At 39.0% G+C, this 19661-nt stretch overlaps 1 protein-coding gene across 45 annotated transcripts in view; it reads right to left on the bottom strand.

Moving 5' to 3' along the window:
* Positions 1–3654: 3654 nt before the first annotated feature.
* The window catches only part of RIMS1 (regulating synaptic membrane exocytosis 1), a 298940-nt gene continuing 282933 nt past the window's right edge, over positions 3655–19661 (bottom strand). For 44 of the 45 annotated variants that reach the window (XM_040697585.2, XM_040697584.2, XM_040697600.2 and 41 more), the window contains 5 exons: positions 13793–13934; positions 10630–10742; positions 7725–7826; positions 6249–6388; positions 3655–5895 (listed from right to left, as the gene is read on the bottom strand). In XM_040697585.2, coding sequence (XP_040553519.1) covers positions 5677–5895; positions 6249–6388; positions 7725–7826; positions 10630–10742; positions 13793–13934 — 716 coding nt within the window. In that variant the 3' untranslated portion in view covers positions 3655–5676. Of the gene's footprint in view, positions 5896–6248; positions 6389–7724; positions 7827–10629; positions 10743–13792; positions 13935–19661 lie in introns of those variants that run through there. The other variant, XM_040697607.2, reaches the window with a different exon arrangement.

The following is a 19661-nucleotide window of genomic DNA, read 5'->3' on the forward strand; positions in this document are numbered from 1 at the left end:
CCTGGAGAGTGTGATACTGGGGCATGAAACATGTCTGAATAAGTGACTTTCTGAATAGAGGATTGCACAAATTGAAGAAGACAGCAGTATCCTGCTTAGGTGTGTAGCTCAAGAATTGTGTCTGTAGCTGAAATGTAACAAGGTTTAGTGTGGAAGACGTTGCTTCCTGATATTTCCAAGTGAAAAAAACGACAGGAAAATGTGTCAGTTATATAATCTCAGTATCTGAGCACCTCACAACTAGTTTTTCCATATGTAAGTTCTGTTCTTTCCATATTTATATAATATCTCTGAAATACAGAATTGAATCATAACAAAATCCAGATACAGGGACTTGGGTTCTCCAAGTCACCCAGAAACCTGCATCCCACTGATACAAATGAGAAGGAAAAGTGAAAAAGACTCTTCACCTAAATGAATTGTTGCAGAAATACTAAGAATCCACGCAGATGGTGATATCACACAGTCTTTCACCACGTACCCACTGTTTTACCAAGTGGGCCAATACTGATTACTAACCGTACTTTAGAAGGACTCTGTAATTGTAAAATACGTGAAAGAAAAGCAATCAGAATGAATAATTCATAGTTGTCCTAGGAACACTATAGTAATGAACTGCTGCTCATCACTTCTTTTTCAAGGTAATTTTCTCAGAAACCCGTGGGATTCTGTGAGAGCCTTAGCTGATTGAATCACTTTGAGCAGACCAGACATCTGCTGAAACCTCTAAAAAACTCAGCTCTTAAGGATTAATTTCTTGTACTAAATGAGACAGGTGAGTAGAGATGTGTATTGTTTGCCTTATCTGGATTGCTGTATTGTAGTCTATTGATTCTGTAAACTTTTTACCCTTTCCCCCAGTTGCTGCTAGTGTCTAGCTTTAGACATTTCAACTCAATAAGGCAGAATGTCCAAGATTTTATGTCCTAATACACAATTACATCTTCAAAGCATGCTAGCTTTTAGAAAGCAGCCCACCAAGGGTCATTTCATTAGACACCTGTCTGTGCATTCAGGAGCTGGATCACTGTCAGCAGCTGTGCTTTTGAAGGAGTGAGAGCAGCTTCTCTTCCTATATCTGGCACCTCAGATAGGACAAATTTGAATCATAAACTCAGAGGACTGATGACATGCCTGAAACATATACCTTTCAAAACCATGGCATTTAGCAATTCCCAGCATACACAGTCATCCATACAGAACCTGAGAAAATACTTACGTGATCTGAGCAACCTGATCTAGTAGATGTCCCTGTCCATGGCAGGGAGGTTGAACTAGATTAAATGGTGTTCCCAATCCAAACCATTCTATGATTTCATAAGCAAGGCACTTTTGTTTTCCTCCTAGAGAGACGTGGCAGACCTGGAAGTAAGGAATTAATCAAGAACCTTGTTAAACTTGATAGACTTTGGCGGCATTCTTAACCACATGAGATGGCCAGAGCACTCACCTCCCGAGTTGAGAAATCACATCCTTTTACAACATTCTGCTTTATTGCAAATTACTTTCTTCTGTGTAAGCAGAATTATATTGTCAATAATATACGGCGAATACTGGTAGCTTTAAAGAAAGAACAATTCTGTTGTCTGTCAAGACTTTCTTCATTTATGGCAAAAGAAGAGGATGAGGCACACAGTTCTTTGATGGAGTTAAGTGGGATAGGGACAGTGGAGCTGCAACTCCATAGGAGCAGAAAACAGACACAATAGAGCAGCAGACTTCATATAGGACAAGTCACTGGTTATTGGTAGAATCCTGAAGACACAGAACAACCACTGAAGATCCACTCGGAAATTTTCTTTGTTCTAGAAAAACTGAATCATAGTATTCTTATAACCATAGAATGGTTTGAGATGGAAGGGCACTTAAGGATCATCTAGTTCCAGCCCCCTGCTATGGGCATGGACACCTTCCACTAGGCAAGTTTCTCAAAACCCCATCCAGCCTGGCCTTTGAACACCTCCAGGGCTGGGCATCCACAGCTTCTCTGGGCAGCCTGTTCCAGTGCCTCATCACCCTCTGAATGAAGATTTTCTTCCTTTAGTCTATTCTAATCTCCTCTCTTTTAGTTTTAAACCCCTTGTCCTATCAGTCCCTGATAAACAACCCCTCCCCATCTTTCTGGTAGGCGCTCTTTAACTAACTTCCACTTGGCCACTATAAAGTCTCCCTGAAGCCTTCTCTGCTCTAGGCTGAACAATCTGAAATCTCTATCCTAGGCTAAAATCAACTTCTGGGACTGTCATTTGTTAGTGAAAATAGGCAATGAAAATGCATATATCATTATTCTGGAAATTACACAGGAAGGAGAGCAAGAAGCTCTGGGTTGAACTACCCACTCAGAACAGTTTTGATGGCTCTCTGTCTAACACAACAGTCAAGGCTGAAAGCTTTTCCTCCTTGCACAAAGAGGGACACTACATTTGCATTTCAATACAAAATGTTGAGCATTTGCTCATCACAAGGAAAATAATTGCCTGTTTATATGTCAAGGATTTTAAGTTTAGTATCTTTTCTCTTCTCCTGCACATTATATATAAGTTAGCAGTGTGTTCTCAAGAGAAAACCAGAAAGGAACTAAAAGTTGACTTCATATTACAGCAACCAGCAATGAGTTTTTGGAAAAGAAGATCAACATGTAACTTGTTTGTCCTAGGCTGCAGTCTACTGCTTCTGTCCTGAAGTCTTTGCATGTGTGAGCCCTGTTCATCAGAAACACCAGAAATGGAGTAGTTCTGTGTGTTGGGCTCTTTTTGGCATTACCTTTTCTGTGCTCTAGGGAGAATAAGAAATGCTAAATTCTACTTATTACTAAAGATCAGCATGGGAAGGATATCCTGGTATTGGACACAGAGACATGAGATTTATGAAAGAGGACTTTTTGCAAAAGTATGACAAATTCTATACGTAAACAGATCACCCCCACCCCACAGAAGCAGAGATATAACATGCCTTTTGTTCAGAGATTTACCATGTTTAATTATTCATTTTTTTTCAATAGCTTAACCATGTATTCAGTTAAATAAAGTAATAAACAAAAGTGTTCAAAGTGAGGCAATATTGTCTTTATGTTATTTCTCAGTTGTGATCAGGTATCTGTGGGACATGGAAAACTAAAATCAAACAACATACATAATCTTTAATTCTCTAGTAAAATTTAGTGCCAAATTGTGCTCTCAGGTAAATTTCTGCAAAGCAGGATCCACAGTAGCATTACAGTACAATGGCATATTTCTGGGTTTAGAAAGGGTAAAAGATAAGAAGTTGTTTTCACCTCTTAAAGGCTCAGCACACACCAAACACTGAACTAACACGCACCATCCTGCTGACCTGGTGCGAGCAGGTGCAGCAACACTCATTGCAAATAAACTGATTGGATTTCACCAGATTGTAATTTGGCTAAGTGACTTGGCCTGCTTCAGTAACTTGAGAGCACAGTTTGGCTCCTTTCACGGTGAGAAGGCAGCCAACCAAACACAACTTTCACCAGTCCTCAGATTCTGGCCCCAGATTTCAACATACACTATTACATCGATCAAACGAACCATAGAGATTACTTATCATTTTACTGTTCCTTAACACATTTCACACAGTCCTGCAGCGAGCAGAATCACAGATGAACCTCAGAACATACAGAGAGCACAACTACTACACTGGACATGAAAAGGAAATTTTATTAAACATGTTTACATAATATGAGTTGGAAGTTCATTTAAAAGCACAGGGGAGTGTTAAGACAAGTGGTCAGAATAGAAAGTTACTATCGAATTATAACTAGTTGTTTTTTTGGCCACTAAGACAGAACAGGATCTAGTAGTAGTGCACCAATGCTTGAGTTCTTCCTGCTCAGCAGGTCGAGCAGTACCAATCTGTGCCCTATGGAAAGATGGGCAGAGTAATTCCGACGTGTTGAGTAATAATAAATAGTTCACTTGGTGCAGGCAGTATGTCTATGAGTTAAAACCTAGTGTGTACACAGTTTCTACATGTGTTACAACCCCACAGTAGGAATCTACACCAAAATATTTATTAGAAGGAATTTGGTCCATACTACATCACGTTTTCCATAGGGTAAAAAATAAAGTCCATCTATAGACATTTAGCACCAGACTCACAGACCTAGCCTGGCTAAAACCTGCAAAATGTCTATAAGAAAAATGGATGGCTTAGATTTCTTGGTTACTTCAGTATAGTAATTACGAGCAAACTGTACAAGTACATGCAACATACAAGCTGGCCTATGTGGAACTAACATACAGTATTAAATAACCTTTTTCATCTCTTTTTACAAAACGTGCATGCAGCTTTGAACAGTTCCAAGTCATGCTGCTCTATTTGTGTGATCACAAAATCGAATGGCCTGTAAAAGGAGGGGAAACATATCAATGCACCTGCAGAATCTGCAGTTTTTAGCACATTTACAGGATATCACAAGGGATTTCAAGGCCAAGAAGAACTCAAATGAATAAAAAGCAAATTGAAATTTGACTTTTTTCTCCAAAAAGTAAGATATCTTGCGTTAAAAAATCAAGCCTTGTGCTTGCATCAATCTCAAAGAAATGTAAACTAAAATTTGATAAAAACATTAGTAAGTGCAGAATATTTCAACTGGAATTTCCAGTGAAACACTGAACAACTCATACCATGCTCTATCCAGGGCAGACGGGTGTGTCTGAAGTGACACACGTCAGAGAAGCCTGGGTACAGCTGAAAGTGTCATATGCTCAATCCATTCCTGGTCAACATTTTGGGAAGTCAAATATACATTTATACACAGAAACGTAAGTATTCCCTCTCCATTTCTAGGAGGAAAACTGCATTACCAGTAACATATTCTATGTCAAAATTAAGGATAAAGCTGCTTTATACCAGTCCCCAGCATTAGTTGCAGAATTCTTCAAAATTCTTCCATGCAAAACATCATAAACATAAAAGTTAGTATATATAATGCAAACATATCTGCTTTTTACAAAGAAAAAGTGGCACTGTGATGATTAGTTACTTTTAAGAATATAACCTTGGTTGGTCATTTGTTCTGGGCTCCCACATGGGAGACTTTGAAGCACCAGAACCAAGAAACGATTTGAACGTGCTGGAATCATAACTGGCTGCTGAATACTTTAACGATGCTTACAGAGATATGCTTCAGCCCTTTTTTTTTTTCAGTTTGGTTTAGAAAAAGAAAGGAAGGGTCTCTGTTAGCGTTGTGAGGACTTCTACAAAATCTAGCAGAATCACATGGCAAAAAACTAGTGGAAGTAACAAATACAGAAAAACTGCTGAAACACCAGGAAGTTAACACTGCTTGAGGGCTCTGTCAAAATGCGAAAAATACAACGTTGTTAACAGAGTGAGAGCTTCCAGTTTGGCTCATATTTGACTTAATTTGAATCTAAAGATCCCTCTCTCTCTCTCTCTTTTTTTTTTTTTTTTATATTTGTTTGGCTTTGGATCATTATAAGCATCAGTGATAGCTGCTAACAGTTTGTCTGTATGTTATATACTTTTGTTCCATCAATGTAAGCCATCTCTCAACAAACAACTCAGACATATTTTTGGATAACTACTACAAGGAAAAACAGAAGTGATTGTCTCTCTCCAACAGCATTTTTGATCGTGTGAATATCTGGTTCCAATCGTTATCCTGGGTGATGTTTTCTTAGGCAGCACCTGCTTCTATGACCTAATGCAGGGAGGCCCAGTTGAACTTTCCAGAGACGACTGGGAAGCCCTGCGTGTCAAGGGAGTCAAGGTTGGATCCACTAGTGATGAAGGTGGGAATAATTTATACCAGCCTATTACCACACTGGATAGATCCAATTCTTCCAGAAGGATCTGGGCAACTCCCATGAAGCATTTGTGATCCATTCGGCCATAGTCTCCCCAAACTATTACCTGTAAGAACACAAGATACAGGTTCAGCCTGGTTCACAGAGCCATGCTCACTCCTGCTGTATGTCACCATGTGTATAGTAAGGAAAATGTTTTTCTTAAGGGTGAATGATTACTCCCCCGTCTGGGAAAACTTAATGGCAGGACAGGAACAAGAGTCAACAAAAGAGAAATGTTTAATACAGACAGACATTTCACAGGTCAGAAATCATAAGCCACGAGGATATGTTTGCTGATATTTAGAAAATTAAATACTTAGTGAGTCAGAATGGGTTTGTTTATATTGCTTAAACTTAAGTAAACATACAAGTGCTTTACCAAAAGATAGCCTAAAATGGGATTTGGAAGGAACTGACCTGAAGGACTTTACCCTGCGGACTTTCATCAAAAACTAGTGTCTGTTGGTACAAAGGATCAAGGGTCTTCCGTGCAATTCTTGTCTTCTTCTTTGCTATACACGCTCCATTTTCCAATAAATAAACTTTGACATATGGAGCTGCAAACAAAACATTGTGAATTTTATCTTTGGACTTAAAAACTTCTATGTTGCACATCTGAGCTGGAGGACAGATGCCATAAAAGGAAGATGAGTAGAAAGAACATGACATGCTATCTTTGTTGCATAGTCTGAATACAATTACACTTGTTAAATAAATTACACAGACCATAAGGAACCCATTCAATTTTTATAACCCTTAAATTTAACAATCCAAGATGTTACTAATAACAATTCTGTTTCACTGTTTCATTTGTCATTCTAAAAACACTTTCCTTTGCCAGAAATTAACTGTCTCTGATAGCTAAGCTGGAGTTACTATGCAGGGGTCAGAGAGACATCACAACAGAAGACTTAAATATTTCATTGAAAGGAATATTTAAAGCTAAGTCATTCAGATAACACAGACACTAACTGCTCTTTTGTCTTAGACTCCTAAGGAGGCTGCAAAGTACCATTTTGCCAAAGTGTAATCTAAAACAAGTGCTCCTGTTGTTACAGTAAGCAGTGCTTGCAGCAATCTCTTCTAATGAAGATTTCCATAAGCAACTAGGACATCAAAAATGTTTTTATAAAATGATATTTCATTCATTATACAGATTACTGACACCGGCACTAGCATAACATGCAGGATTCTTTAAGCACTGTTGCATACAGAAGACTATAGCATGCAGATCTACTAAGCTGTTCACTCAGAGCACAGTCATCTGTTTTCCATCTTTTTGATGGGGAACAAACACAAAGGACTTTATGAAGGACTTTAAAGGACTGAAAGGACTTTATTATGGCCTCAAGTTGCGCCAAGGTAAGTTTAGGTTGGATGTTAGGAAACACTTCTTTACAGAAAGGGTGGAATAGGATCCCCAGGGAGGTGGTTGAGTCACTGTCCCTGGATGTGCTTAAGAGCCGTTTGAATGGGGTGCTTGGAGATATGATTTAGCAGAGGGTTGTTAGAGTTAGGGTACTATGGTTAGGCTGCGGTTGGACTTGATGATCTTTGAGGTCCTTTCCAACCTGAGTAATTCTATGATTCTATGATGAACATTGACAAAGCCTTTCTTTGAGACACGACTTGCTTAAAACACACAGGAATACTTCTGCAGATGTTCCTTCCAGAACAGGTTTTGAGTTGCTAAAAATAATTTCTTGAAAAGTGGCATGCAATTAGCAGATGCATGTAGTAGGAAGTTGACTGATAACAAGGATATATCCATGCATACATTCCTTGCAAATAAAATATATTTACATTTAACAAGGCGTTTAAAAAGCCTTCAATCCACAGTTCACCAGCACATTTCATATTCCTGTTTTCTGTTCATGTTTATTTTTCCCTTACCTGGGGTAGATTTGGAGCCAGGTTTTTGTGTGAGGCCACGGGCTCTAATGACTTCTACTTCTAACTGGCCCTTTTTATCCACCATGCCAATCTGGATATCACCTGAGGGAGAAGAAAGAAGAACATTTTGGAGAAGCAGAACAGCCTGGGAGATATGTTATAAGAGAAACAGAAAGATTAGTGTTCTACTGGTCTGCTCATGAGTGTGCTCGTCAGCTCTCCTGATCCCTTAAATTTATCTGTCCTTAACCAAGAACTAAATGGATCCGTGACCCATGGGGGCAAGCGCATTTACAGTAACGTTTCAGTATGAACACCATATTTTTCATTTCACATTATGAATTATCTAGAGACTTCTCACACAGGACTGCTGACCCAGAAGCATTTCCCTAGCAGTGGTCCCAAGTGCCAACAGCCTAAAACCCAAATTCATGTTCAGATATCCCCTCAGATGGACATTTCTGTCTCCAAGCTGAGATGTAAGAGCCAGGAGTGCAATGCCTCCTTGTCTGATTAACAGAAAGGGGAACTGCTGTTTGATGTTCACTTTGAACTCTCTGTACCTCAATTGCCTGAGGGCATCCTTGGTGTAAGGCAGATGCACCAACCAGTTGAGGCACACAAAAACAGTAGCTTCAGAGAATGATGCCCTATCTTTCAGGAACTCAAAAGAAGTGTACTGCAAAGAGCTCTAAGAAGTATAAACATGTCAATTATTCTATTTTTATCAATATTGCATGCCTATTTTTGTTGTGAATGAAATAATGCAGCTTACTAAAACCTGCTTGTGCTAATAGTCAAACTGCTGTTTCCCTGCCTGAGTTCTGAAAAAGTACATTTTCTGCAGAAAAAGGAAACTCCTTGGTCCAAGACAAATAAAATGCATGGAAAGTTACCTTAACTATGGGCTGATGTTCAAAGTGTTGGATCACTATGATTCCATCTATTATGGAATCAGCTGGGTAGAAATTTAACAGGCTGCTTAGAATCAATTAGAATCAATACAACATGCATAGCTTTGTGACTTCAGTGCAGATAAAGGAACTGTCCATATATCCATGCCTCATATGAATAGGGATATATTTGAGATGTAAACCCTGAATTAAATAAAAATAGACAGACTTGAATTATAGAATTAGAGAGTTCTAGATTTGGAATAACAGCATTTTGAAATGAATCAGGCATATGATTTTCACAAGCTTGTGTAATGGAAGATTGAAGCAGTGGTTATACCTTGCTACATGAGGTATGAGAGAGCAGCAGGGAAGGTTTTTACCTGTCAAGCTTTGCTTGAATAAACATGTTTTGTGTTGCACGAAAAAGAGTTTAAAGGAAAATTCCAAGAAGCAGTATTAAGACTACATCTCAGTATCACACAACCAAATAAAAACACAGTCCAGGCAGCCAGAAGGGGGAGCAACAATCCGAGTATTTGTCAATGGCAGCAGGATAGAGAAGATGTGAAGGTTGTAAAAAGTGCAGCAAAATACTTTTGGGGGTGCTGAAACCTGAATCTTTAGTAAATAAAACAGTTCAAAGAAGTGAAAATAAACATGTGACTCAAGGAATCTACAGAAAAATAGGAGATTAAAGTAAAGATGAAAGAAATGTATTCTCCTGTATTCATACCAGCAGAGCCACTTCGATTTAGAAAATATTCTCACTGATAACTTCTGAGAGTGCTGTTCTGAAGCACTAGACTCTTATCATTTCCAGCATGGTTAATGGAGTATATCAAGGACTCCTCGCTTAGAATCCTAAACATGCAGTATTTGAAGCATGCCTAAGAATTGCCCAAGTACAAGCAAAAAGATATCAAATCTCTCCAAAGACACTTGTACTGTACTGTGCTGCTGCACAGCATTCATACCCTATTCATAACCAAGATATAGCTAACACTAATATGGAGTCATAGAATCATAGAACGGCTGGGTTGAAAAGGACCACAATGATCATTGAGTTTCAACCCCCCTGCTATGTACAGGGTCGCCAACCACCAGACCAGGCTGCCCAGAGCCACATCCAGCCTGGCCTTCAATGCCTCCAGGGATGGGGCGTCCACAACCTCCTTGGGCAGCCAGTTTCAGTGTGTCACCACCCTCTGAGTGAAAAACCTCCTCCAAATATCTTACCTAAACCTCCCCTGTCTCAGTTTAAAACCAGTCCCCCTTGTCCTATCACTATCCACCCTTGTAAACAACCATTTTCCCTCCTGTTTATATGCTCCCTTCAAGTACTGGAAGGCTGCAATAAGGTCTCTCCGGAGCCTTCTCCAAGCTAAACAAGACCAGTTCCCTCAACCTTTCCTCATGGGAGAGGTGCTCCAGCCCTCTGATCATCAATATAGGGTTATTCAGACTGGTTTGGAGTACTGAGAAAATTGCAGATAGTTCCAGGCAACTGCTGTAGAAAAGAATTTTGTCATTAGAAACACTGGCTTTCTCAATAACGGATAACTGGGCATTGCAGATGTGGGTAGAAATTCCAAATTCTAGGGTTACTTCGGGATGAACCAAGCTTGGACAAGCACAGAGTTTGGCAAGAAACCGTCCATCATATCCAGTATAATCTGTAGTGATCAAATATAAATGCTGAACAGCTGAGATTTCACAGTGATTGGAGAACTCACAATAACTTTTCAGTGGGAAGGAAAGCGCAACCTCTATCTTCAAACTACAAATAAGATTAACAGACACTTCACGTATGCAGCAATACTGTTTCCCAACTCATTCTGGATGCAAGCATGCTAGAAATACCAGTAGGAATACCATTAACCAGGTACAGGATTTTCATGTTTACAGTGAAGGAAGCCACTTTGTAAAAGTCTTTTTGGTGCTGTAGTCTAGCAGTGCATTTGATAGGTATCATTTTATAATTCATCTAACATATAACATATTATTCTTACCCATGGCAGGGGTTGCTAGCGTTTGTCGGCCTACTAATTGTGCAGGTCCAAGTCCATCAAGGAAGTCACTGAACTGACTGTCAGCGCCCAGCCGTACTCCAGGAAATATTAAGCTGAAAGAAAGTAAAATCGGATTAAGCATAAGAACAGGATTAATTTCCATTGTCCTACAGTATTTCCCCACAAAACACTTCTTACACAAGGCAAGCAGCTCAGAATGTGCAACCACAAAGTGTTCTGCAGTGTCATGAAATGTAGAGGCCTATTACTTTACATTCTTGAATGCCTGATTTAATTTTTAATACAATTTTATATCGATACACATATCCAAATGTCATCTGCATCAGTTAGGACAATCAGGGAAAAGCAATGCAAATATTAAATGTACTGATTGTTGCAGCTAAAGCCGTAAGCTGGCAGATAGTACTAGTGGGGATGAGACCTAAACCTAATGTCCACCCTATTTCAGGACTGAACTGCATTCACACAGAATATATGTGCATTTACAAGCTGCTTTTTTGTAATCCAGAATCCCCACTTCCTTTTGAATACATATACATTCTCCAAACAATAACAAAACAAAGAAATGAAAAAATTCAGAGAAAGAATAACCAATATTGGGGAAACTCAGCTTCAGCTTCCCCATCACAGTCAGCAGGAACAGAAGAACGGAGTCTGAACTAAGTCTGGATAGCATCTTACCCAGTAGGCCATCCACCATTCTGTATCTGATTCTCCCTCGAAGGAAATTGGCTGTTAGACTCAATAAAACAATAACAAAGTTTCCTAATTAAAGCATCTAGCGTGAAAAGCTTTGTTTTCCAGAGATCAGATTTTTGTGATCCATTCATTTCACAGTAAAAATTCTTGGCAAGCCCCAGTAAGTGGGGTACAAAAAGTCCATTCCTCTCTTCAAAACTAACTGCTCTCACAATGTTTGCATAAAGATACAGACTGTCTGTAACTAAGACTGGCCAGAAAATATAAGCACAGTGCTTTTCATTGGAAAACACTGATTTACCAAAAGGTAAGCTTTTCACAGATGTTTAAATAAATCTTATTTATGGTCTCTTCAGGTGGAGGAGAAAAAGAACATTAGAAGCCTCCAGTTCAGCCATTAGCCTCCCAGTAATGGCAGTAACCTAAGTCCAAGATGCAGGTTCAAGCCTTGCGCTATGCCTGTCAAGCCATCCAGTCTGCTTCTTCCCCCAGTGGCACTACTCGCCACTCTTGCAGTTGCTAGGAATAGTTTCTTGCTTGTTTTTTTTTTTTTTTTTTTTTTTTTTTTTTTTTTTACATTTTTTTTCCCCAAAATGCCTGTTACATTTTGCTGAAGATTTACTAGCACTGAAAATCTTCAATGTTCTCATTTTTCAGACACCTCTAAATACGCAAATAACAACAAAGGGTATGAAGTACTCTATTCTCCTTAATAATCATGCATGGCAACTCATAAAACTCTAATAATAGCTCAAGCAGAAGAACATGTGATACCTGGGGTATCTACTTGTAGACTCTGTGATTTCAGCTGAGCTATTTATCTGATTTGCATTGCAAAATGCAGGATGAGGCATCATACTACCTGTAAATTAACTATGTGACTCTGTAATTAATGGCAGTATCATAATGCACACACATAAGGAAGGGAGAATTGCCCATGCAAATTCAACACAAACATCTCCTAATTGCCAACATTACCTGCCTACTGCAAGGCTGAACTGCAAACAAAATACTATTCAAGTAACGAAAGTCAAGCTCCTGTAGATGCCTCATCAAAATGATGGGAATCTCATGGGAGGCAGGATAAAATTTCAACCCATGGTATTGCATCCTGTTAAAGGAACGTTTCTCTTCCTTCCTTGCAACAAACCATATTTAATTTTTTAACCTGAGTTTTGTTATCTGCCTCCTTTGGACCATTTCCCTCGGCTTCCCTTTAGAACCTCTGTTAAATATCACTGTTCTTCTCACTTCACTGGCCTGACTGTTACTTTTCTCTTGCCAGGGACTGGAATAGGGATGTAGAGACCACGGACAGGGGTTAAGGTTAAAGTCAATTGCAAACTGAGTCAGGGAACAAATCTCAGGCATCCTGATGATGAGGAATCAACCAGAAGACCTTGTAATTCTATCAGTGCTGGGCTCCCATCTCTTCTGTACTGGTAACCAGAAAAATAGGGCAGTCTCCAGTCCCTTAAAGGAGGAATTCTTCATTGCCATGGTGAGTGTAGCCCTGCAGACTGGCAGTTCATTGTAGAGAGATGAAGGATAGGAGGATGGAATGTTGAGGGGCAAAGGTAGTGCCCTATCATCTGATGATGGAGTAACTGCACCTTTACACTTCTTGCCACCATCATGGCTGATTGGCTCTTCATCCCTCTTAAAAACTATTAGTTGTGTGATATTGTAAGCATTTAAAAAGATGAAGCCAAAGAAGTCTCTACTGTCCATTTTTTGTCTGGTCTCTAAAACAGAATTCTGTACTTCCAGTTTTCACTTTTGCAGGGGACAACTTGTAAAAATTCTCTGGTGATCACTGAGCCTCTGCACACAAGGTAGAGTCGCATTGGTATCTGTAGGGGGGGCTACAGTATTTATGCACACTTTTGTGTCAAAGTGCCTTTGCTATCCCTTCCTAGAGACTCAGTCATTCAGCAGTGAATGAAAACAGCTGCCCCTTTTACCCACAGTTGTGTACATGGTTTTAGCTGATGGCACAGTTGGAGTCTGGTTTTACAATTCTCAATAAGAGACTTGGACCAAGTCCAAACTAAACCCTCTTTGTATACAGTACTACTGAACACAGTTTCATATCACAGGGATTTACACACAACATCTGAAGTTTAACTCTGAGTTAATCCAAACACAACTCAAAGACAAGCTTTGTTTTGAATAATGCTGTCTCAATTCAGTTCTCTTTTGATGAACAAAATGTCTCACAGGATAGCAGGGAAAATGTGAAACCTGAAGAAGTCCTCCTTCAATTTCAATCTTCAATATACTACATGCCCCAAAGTTTAGTTATGCTAATATTTTCTCAAGAGGAAGAATCTACACGCAGAGCTATCCTCTCAGCCCAAGCTGGGACCTCTGTTTACATCCCAAGCTTTCTTTAAAAGACAAAAAGCTTTTCTTACATGACTATACTTTTAATGCCACTTACTTGCCCTCAGAGCTGTAACTATTTATGCTGCCATCAGTGGATTCTCGACTTGGCTGTCGAACCATACGACTTCTCATCTCTGCAGCCATTCCTGTCTCTGTGCTTCTTTGTATCGTGCTCTTTAGCTTCTTATTGCCAGCCTCTGAAAGCAGAGAGAAAAAAAAACAAAACGTGTTAGAATGACAGACTAGCACAAAGCCTTTCCTTGCAGTTTTCCCCAACAAAAGTAATCTGACATCTCTCCTTCAGCTGCAAACTGGTCATGGTTTCTCTTTAAAAGGGCTGACACCATCTATTAATGTGCTATTAATAATCTTTATACAACCAGAAAGTACCCAGGACGACTGTGATAGTGTATGCTAACCATACACTTGGTAAGGTGTACCTCATTGCATTTGGTTGGGGGAATACAAATTTATGACCGTCTCAGGAAAAAAGAAGAAACAAAACTCTTCATGCATTCAACAGAAAAATGCTAAGCACTAAAATACTTGGTATCAAAAACATAATAATGTATTTTCACACAGCAAAATCTTATTTTTCACCACAAAGTAATTAGTGAGTTTTATATAATTTCTAAGCAGAATAATCTTTTAGGAATCCCTTTGGAAGATGATGAAGTCCACAGAACCTGAGTTTGCAAATGAACGCTACAAAGTAAAGTGCATTTCATGAAATCATTTAACAGCTTGATCTGTTTGGAGAAGTTTCCATCACACCTTTTTTAAATTTAAATTTTAAATGCTTTGAGTTCCACTTGTAAGCTTCCAGGTCAGAGAGCTTCCAGTCCCTTCCATGAGCAGTTCAGATCTCCAGATGTAACAGCCGATTTACAATGAATTCTACTCCAAGTATTATACCCCTAAAGGATGGCAATTGTTTTGAAAAATATTTAACTGAAATACTTCTACCCAAGTCTCTACGTAACACAGAAATCTGTGTTTCCTTTAGACTCAGTGCCCTGCTCATTTTCTTTTAATTCAGCCTATCATTCAATGGGAAACACTAATCCCTCAAGAAGCAGTAGATATGACAAGGTTTCGTGAACAAATGCAGAACCCCCCCTGCATTTTCCTCTTCATTTAAGTCATTTGTTCATTCACTGTCTGTGAAGTTTCTATTTTCTTTCCACACTCTGCTCATGGGAACACCTGGAAAAAAAATAAATGCTTCTTCCACCTTCACCTGCCACAGAGACTGAAAACTTTTTCACTTTCCTATTTCATGCAGACATTGATGATGTTTGGCTATGACAGATCTTAGTCACACTTCAGACAGAAGCCAGGAATCCTGTAGTCCCACCATAGCTTCAACTTTCTGGCAGATGGATGGCCTTTGCTCTTTGGGCCTTCTGAGCTGCTGCAGAGCAGGGAGAAATCCCACAGGATAGAACAGCTCTTCCTCTCCAAGGGTTATCATCTCTTTGGTGCTATCAGAGAAGATGGATAACACGTCCAAAACAAAAAAGAAAGAATTTGTACATTGAGTGAAGAAGAGACACTGCCACATCAAAAAAGGCTGTGTTTTTTCTTGTAAACTTTCTGTTTGAGTGGTTGTATATTTATGGCCATCCAGAAACCTCCATCTCAGTGGAAGCAATCAGCTACTTACAGACAGCCACAGACCTTTTACTCCATTCTGAGGACAACAGTTCCGTGCTTTTGCTGTGTGCTTTTGCTGCAACTTAACCAAATTCCCAGTATTTTGTCAGTTGAAGATGCATTATTCAATGCCTTGAAACATAGAGAAGACTGGGCTAGTTGAGGTAGAGCAGGATCCACTCTCAGACAATGGAGGTGGCTGTACAGGGTACTTCATAAAACATAAGTGACTTGAAATATAGAAAAGCAGAATACAACATTTTGAACCTATGCTTTACCTTAAAAAAACAGATAATGTGCACGCTTAGCATGTCAATGCTGAAATATACAATGAGAATCAAAAATTAATCAAAAGGCAGTCTAAGATATAAAACCCACAAGCAGACTCTTACAACAAAGAAGGATTCTCATATTTTCAGTAGATATGTATTTGCCACCCATGTTGTCTTCTACTTCTCTCTTCTCTGACAGTTCCTCCGTTTCCAACTGTTCCCACAGAGCAGGTCAGATTACGTAGTTTAAACCCTGCAATGTTTACTGCAGCCAGCCAGATCAAACAGCATGACCGGAAGGATAAAATACAGTAGAGCCTGAAAAGCAAGCGTCTGAATGGAAGTGCCTGTGAATATTTATGGCTCAGGAAACTTGAGAGATGAGACACTAAAGGAACAAGACCATCATGACCTTGGCACAAGGCAAGGAGAGAGATGCTGCTTCAGGCCACCTGGACAACATGGTGGATGCAGAAACCCATTAATGAGAGACAGTTTGCTTGGAAAGTATAATAAAAAACAGATTCATAGAAATAATCACTATAGAAATTTCCACTGGCTAAAAAAAAAAAAAAAAAAGGCACAATTTTAGCTTAGAGCACAGTAGAGGCTGAAAATTGCAAGTGGTTTGTCACGTAAGAGTAACTTAATATTACCACGGATAAAATTCATGTTGCTGCTTGAACATGCTTCTTAGCACCACAGATGTTAAATGCACAGACTGTGCAGGAGAAATCCTTGCACAAGCCCACGGTCTCATCTCACTGTGCTGTATATATCAGAATGTCTGCTTCTGAATACTTTTAAAGTTGCTACTCTCTGTCTTACCATTCTGGATTTCACTTCTTTTTTCCCCATCAACAATTTTTTTTTTAGGTTGAAGATGAGAAAAAAAAAAAAAACATCTTTGCCTCCTCTTGTAACTGTTACCAATATCTGCAATGTGACTTGGGAAAATTAGAGTCATTGTTCAGATTTTATTTTACAATCTCGATATTAATATTCTGCAGTACAATAAAATATAATATAAAAGAAACCCAAGACAGAATGGCGAAATACATGAATTTTATGGCATAAAGAGAATTGCTTTTGCCCAGGACTAAGAACTGAAACACACATTTCATGGGTTTTTCAAGTTTTAAACAGGACAGTTAGGCACATCTTTTTTTGTTTGTTTTTTATGCCTACCTGCAGCACAAAAAGAAAAGAGAACAATTTATCTCAGTAGTATACTCTGGTAACCTTCTCAGGAAAGCCTTGTTCTGCATGGCACGAGGTGGTTAAAGCAGAGCTGAGCTGGGGCTGTCTACTATTTATGGAGGGGGTCAGGTAATACGGAGTCACTCTGGGGTGCAGCTTCCAGTCCTGCATTGACTGCACAATGAGATGTGGGATCTGATCAACTACCAGCGTTTCTCTAGCTCTTTGTAATGTATTTTTCTCAACTTTCATTTTCATCTTGTATTGTTTTCAGGCTAGCAGTTCTGCATATAGCTTTGGAACCCTGCCTTTATATGACCAGTAAAAGTTCATTACAAATTTAAGTTCAATATCTGTGCTGTGTGATACACTGAGAAGATTTTGTACTCTTGTTTGAATATTTATTGGAGAGCACTTGGTCCTGATGCTGATTTGTATTAGTTTGATATGTACAGTTAAATTTTATAATATGTGACAGTTATTTGCCTGCACTGTATAAATTACATTATACTCATTGTGCAGACTGAAGATAAACTGTCTCTATAGTGAATACCATTTAGGGGAAAAATGAATTCCAAAATGTTCCGTATAATTCTATCCACTGTCTATTGTGTAAGGCTTTCTTCACGCAGAAATGCAGATTAATGTGCATAAATTCCATTCACCCAAACACATAGTTTAACAGGTACAAGCTAGAGAAAAACGATTACAGAGCAATTGTGATAAACATTTTTGCAGGTTTGATAACAAATGCAAAAGGATCACAGAACAGTCATCTGCAGCTGTAAGACATACTTGGCTTGCACACTTTTTGCCGTCCATTATCAGCCCTGTTGTGGCAGCCCTGCTACAACACACCAACGAGCATGTGGCATTTGCTGGTTCATTCTACATTTTTTAAATAGAGCCTACAGCAATTTTTTACTCTAACAAGAAAGATGATGTAATTGATGTATTCCAATTTCTTTACTTTTTAATCACCTTCAAACATAGCAGCCAGGGGAAAAAAATGCTACTGATAACAGAATTATATTAGCAGGAAAGAGTTAGTGATAGTATCTATAGAAACAGGATGGCCTACTAGAGATATCTCAAGGCTAGATTTACATTTCTACAGGCATCCAATTCAGAGAGAACAATGCAAAGACAAACAGCCCCAAATCGCTTGTATCCCTGTAGAGGCATGACTGCTCACTGTGTCACCACTGCCCTGGCTCTCTGTGGGCTATGTATATGCCCTTAAACAAAACTGCCACATTTTGCCCTTGTTTCGATATAAAAAGTCTGAGATGATGTCAGGGGATGTGCCACAGCCCGCTGGAGTTAAGCTTTTGTGGTGTGATGTAAAGGTGTATATTTCATGTCACGGGACATTTGGGAATATGCAGGGACACAAGCTTGGTGACTTAGTCAACAGGATGCTTTAAGAGATCTCTGTAGGGCAAAAAAAACCAAAACCAAAACCAAACCAAAACAAAAAAAACCACCATGGTTATTTGTACTGCTCATGCTGAAAGAGATGCCTTGAGAACTGCCCAGAATCTCACCTGAGGACAACTGGCTAGATAGCACCAAAAAAAGGAAGCAAATACACACACGGGTATGTGGTATGTAAAACCGATGACCCATTCAAAAGAACACTAAGGAAAGCAAAGAATGCACCACTGCTCAAATCCACTAATGGAAGTGATAACAAGCTAGGTGCTGATACTCAATGTCATTGTATGACTCAAGGGCAATTCATGGTTTCAAGTGTGCTCATGCACATGAGGAAAAAAGCCTAATAAGACTACAGTTCCAAGCCGGTTCCAACTGAGGCCTGGCAGGGTTGTGGCCATATTGTTGGCCTGCATGTTGCCTGTACGACCATGTCACACCAGGAAGACTGCACCAACTGAAATATCATGGGTCATCCTCAACTGAAGGAACTATGAAAATGAAAGCCAAAGGGCACATTTCCTTCTGATCCTTTCTAATGTGTTACTTTGCAGCTCCAAATTTGACTGCTGGAAGACCTGCAGAGTTAGAAGTTGTGCTGCGTCCCACTCACTCGGCAGGTAACACATTTTAACAGCAACAAATTCTGTTTACACATGTATTGAAAAAGTGCCCCTTGGATACAGTCCTAAAGCAGTTACAGAAATAAAAGAAGAAATAACTTTAAGTCCATTTGTGCTTCTACGTGTGTACATCTATCATATGAACACAACAGTAGATTGCTCTCAAAGACTGAAAGTGCAGAGTGGCACTGCACAGAGGACAAACAGTTAAAAAAAATGCACAAATACAAACATTCCCTAGACTTTTATCCTACAACAATCCACTGTATTTCCCATTTTGGGTGTTTTGCCATATTTTCCTGAGTATATAATGCTGTTTATGAGAAGACATCCCAAATATTCCAGAAATAGTCTTATAACTGTTACTTCCAACCACCACATAAGGAAAGCAGAATACAGTTTATATTTAGTAGTATTTGACCCAATGTTTGAAATCCATACATAAAACATGAAATCTTTTTCCCCATTTCTATTTATTGAGAGAAATCTACAAACAAAATGTATACTGCAAGAAATAACAAAACTTTTTAGAAAGAATATTTATCTTTTCAGATGGGTTAAATTGTTAAGATAGAACTTTTTGTCCAGGAAAAAATGTATCTCATAACTGTATTTATAAATTCACACATTCAGTTGGAAAACCAAATTCATTTCTATTAACTGTTTTCAGGTAATACAAAAAAGACAATGCAAGTAAGGCTTTTATATAAAGATTTTTTTTCCCCTTACGTATTTA

The sequence above is a fragment of the Gallus gallus genome, chromosome 3 (genome assembly GCF_016699485.2).
Source record: "Gallus gallus isolate bGalGal1 chromosome 3, bGalGal1.mat.broiler.GRCg7b, whole genome shotgun sequence".
In the NCBI taxonomy this organism is placed as follows: domain Eukaryota; kingdom Metazoa; phylum Chordata; class Aves; order Galliformes; family Phasianidae; genus Gallus; species Gallus gallus.